Source organism: Lycium ferocissimum, chromosome 1 (genome assembly GCF_029784015.1).
Source record: "Lycium ferocissimum isolate CSIRO_LF1 chromosome 1, AGI_CSIRO_Lferr_CH_V1, whole genome shotgun sequence".
NCBI classification, from domain to species: domain Eukaryota; kingdom Viridiplantae; phylum Streptophyta; class Magnoliopsida; order Solanales; family Solanaceae; genus Lycium; species Lycium ferocissimum.
Window position 1 is genome coordinate 59,756,939 of NC_081342.1, and position 3,909 is coordinate 59,760,847.

At 44.6% G+C, this 3,909-nt stretch overlaps 1 protein-coding gene across 1 annotated transcript; it reads left to right on the forward strand.

The window, feature by feature from the left end:
* The first annotated feature begins 1,783 nt into the window (after positions 1-1,783).
* On the forward strand, positions 1,784-2,735 carry LOC132065763 (uncharacterized). Its single transcript, XM_059459294.1, has 3 exons — positions 1,784-1,889; positions 2,224-2,445; positions 2,530-2,735. Exons 1-3 carry the CDS (start codon positions 1,784-1,786, stop codon positions 2,733-2,735), a joined length of 534 nt encoding a protein of 177 aa, XP_059315277.1.
* The last annotated feature ends 1,174 nt before the right edge of the window (positions 2,736-3,909 follow it).

Consider the following 3,909-nt stretch of genomic DNA (forward strand, 5'->3'; position numbering starts at 1 on the left):
ATCTGGAGGAACACCTGGTAAGTCATTAAGGAACACCTCAAGAAACTCTGTAACCACCGACACTAACTCAACTAAAGGAGCATCAGCGCTATTATCTCAAACATAGGCTAAATAAGCCAAACATGCCATCTCAACCATCTATCAAGCCTTGAGATAAGATACTACTCTCTTTGGTACTCAACTAAACGTACCCTTCCATTCCAACCTAGGAATTCCCAGCATAGCTAATGTAACCGTCTTGGAATGACAATCCAAGATCGCATGATAAGGGGACAACCAACTCATACCTAGGATCATATCAAAATCTACCATGTCTAGGATCATAAAATCAGCCCAAGTGTCATACCCTACCAAGGTCACAACATAGGATCGGTACACCTAATCCACCACTATAGAATCTCCAACAGGAGTAGAAACTCTAATGGGTACATCAAGTGGCTCACACCTCATATCCAAACTCGCAGCAAAATAAGTAGACACATAAGAATATGTAGAACCCGGATCAAATAAAGCTATAGTAGACCGATGACAAGCAGAAATAGTACCTGTAATAACAGTATCTTAAGTCTCTACCTTTGGTCTACCTGGGAACGCATAGAATTAAGCACGGCCACTCTCGGCCTGAGAACCTCCGCGACCACCACCACGGCCTTCCTGAGTACCACCCCTACTGGACTGGGAACCAACTCTACCACTCTGTGCACCGCTTCTAGCTGGTTGTGCTGCTGATCTAGGTGCAAAATTCTATGGACTGGAGTATAAACCACCCTATCTAAGCCTGGGATACTCTCGGGTGAAATGTCTGATATCACCACACTCAAAACATCCACGATGGGACATAAGCTATTGAAGGGACCTGAAAGGGCCAGAATAACCACCTTAACCTTCGGGTCAGGAATAAGAACCCTGGAAACCCTGTCTCGAACTGTAACCACTGTGACCCAAAGAACCACTAGTAAAAGGCTAAATCGCCGCCTGAATTGGCCTGCTAAACTGAGGGCGATAACCCCTCCTCTGATACCCTCTACCTCCGGATGAGGTGCCTTTCCTTCAAAATTGCGTGAGCTGTGGGGCTTCTTGCCCGATCTATCCCTAAACTCATCACGTCAGATAGACTCAACGCTTTTAGCGGCATCCACCACTTGCTGAAAAGTACCTCCCGAAGAGCCCACATGAGTCGTAGTGACTCGAAGGTGATACGACAGTCTCCTGATGAAATTTCTGATCCTCTCTAGTCTCCTGATGAACTTTCTGATCCTCTCTATCTCATCGGGTAGAACAGTTAAAGCATGGAGAGATAGGGATCGGAACATCATCTTATACTCAATCACAGATATCCCACGCTGCTCCAACCTATCAAACTACTCCCACCTCTTATCCCTCAAACTGTGGGGAACCCACTTCTCTAGAAACACCTGAGAGAACTCAGACCAAGTAATTGGAGGTGACCCAGCTGGTCTAGTCTCAACAAAGACCCACCCCCTACCACCGCTTTGCAAGGCCTGATAGCCATGGATATGGCTAATAGCCATGTGAGGTTCGCTTGTGTTGGGGTGAGTCGTCTCTCTTGGAAGCGATTAATGCCCGGCGGTTCGATGATGTGAAATATGTAAAATTCGGGGATAAGGTGTTGAGTGGTGAGGCCAAAGAGGCCATGCTTAATAGCAAGGGTGCCTTAAGGATTAAGGGGCGCATTTGCATTCCTCGTGTGGGAGCTTTGATTCATTTGATATGGAGAAAGGCTCACGATTCCAAGTATTCTATTCATCCGGGCACAACAAAAATGTATCGTGATTTGAGACAGTTGAGTAGGATAAAGAGGGACATCGCTGATTTTGTTTCTCAGTGTTTGAATTGCCAGGAAGTTAAGTACGAGCACCAGAGACCAGGTGTTGTGCTTTAAAGGATGCCCATTCCCGAATGGAAGTGGGAGAAGATTGCCATGGATTTCGTGGTTGGTCTTCCACAGACTCTGGGCAAGTTCGATTTGATTTGGGTTATTTTGGATAGGTTGACTAAGTCTGCGCACTTCATTCCAGTTTAGATGATTTACAATGCATAGAAGTTGGCGAGAATTTACATTAGAGAGATCGTCTGATTGCATGGGGTGCCCATTTCCATCATATCAAATGGAGGCACTCAGTTTACTTCCCACTTCTGGAGGACTTTGCAACAAGAGTTGGGTACTCATTTAGATCTTAGTCTTTTGCGTTTCATCCACAGACCGACGGTCAGTCGAAAGGAATATTCAGGTGCTTGAGGACATGTTGAGAGCTTGTGTTATCGACTTTGGCGGTCATTTGGCCCAGTTCTTATCGTTGGTAGAGTTTGTGTACAACAACAGTTATCACTCGAGTATCGACATGGCACTGTTTAAGGCTTTATATGGTGGGAGATGTCGTTCTCCGATTGGGTGGTTTGATGCTTTCGAGGTGAGACCTTGGGGTACGAATTTGTTGAGAGTCCTTAAACAAGGTGAAGCTAATTCAAGAAAAGGTTCGGGATCTAGATTTTATGGTTGGTGAGCAGGTGTTGTTGAAGGTTCACCCATGAAGGTTGTGATGCGATTTGGGAAGAAGGGAAAGTTGATCCTGAGGTTTATTGGTGCCTTCGAGATTCTCTATCGTGTTGTTAAGGTGGCTTATGAGTTGGCTTTGCCACAAGGTCTGTCAGATGTTCATCCGGTATTTCATGTTTTGAAGAAGTACCATTCTGACGATTCTTACATCATTTAGTGGGATTCGGTGTTGTTCGATCAGAATTTGTCCATCGAGGAGGAGTTGATAGCGTTTGGATCGGCAGGTGAGGAAGTTGAGGTATAAGGAAATTGCTTCAGTCAAGGGGCAGTGGAAGCACCGTCCTGTTGAAGAGACCACTTAGGAGACCGAGAGAGATATCCCCAACTTTTCACTGACTCAAGCACCTTTCCTTCGTTTCATTCCTTCTCTGTTCGAGGACGAACGATTGTTTAATTAGTATCTGATGTAACGACTCATTTGGTCGTTATTGCATTTTTTACCCATTTTCACCTGTTGACCCTTCCCCAAGCCCTGTTAGCATGATTTTGACACACAGGGATGGGCGATACGGTTCCCGAGGTTATCAGGCGAGTCTTAGAGTGATTTAGGGAAATTAAAGCCTTAAAGCGAAAAACATTTGACCAATAATTAAATTTTGGGTAAATGGACCTTTTTTTGAATTATTTCGATTCCATAAGGTCCGGAGGGATGATTATGACTTGTTGATATGTTTGGATCAATTCCCGAGGCATTCGGGGGCGTTTTGTGCCCTTAGTTGGAAACGTAGTTTTGGCTATTCGGGGATTAACCGAGTCAAGGTGACCTCCATTGAGAATTTTGAGGCCACGATTGGGTTCATAGCATTTTTTTACATGTGCCTGCATGTTCAGTTTGTACCGAGAGGTCTTGGGTGGATGTCGGGATTTGGAGTGAAACTTGGTGAAAACTAGATTTTCTGGTTTTCTGATGTCCAGCTTCAGCGAGTGAGTTTCCACCTCTGCGGGTTCGCCCACGCGAGACTTGGCCCGCAGACGCGAAATGCCTGGTCATTAATGAGGTCCGCCTCAGCGGACGAGTATCCGCTGAGGCGGGAACGCATAAGCGAAATTCTGTGTGCGAGAGGGAGGACCACTAACACAGATTCCCATTTTAATTCCTAATTCGAACCATTCTTCATTTATTCACTAAATTAATACCCTAAGAGATTTTAGAGTCTTTTACTTCCTTGTCGTTATTTTACTTATTTAGAAAATAATCCACGGTAGTTTTAATGTGTTAATTGGGGAAGATGGGTTTATAAACTCTTTTGTGAATTATTGAGTCTTTAGCTACGAAAATGGGTTTACTTAGAGAATCTTGCTCAATATAATCATAAAACCTTGTGAGTAAC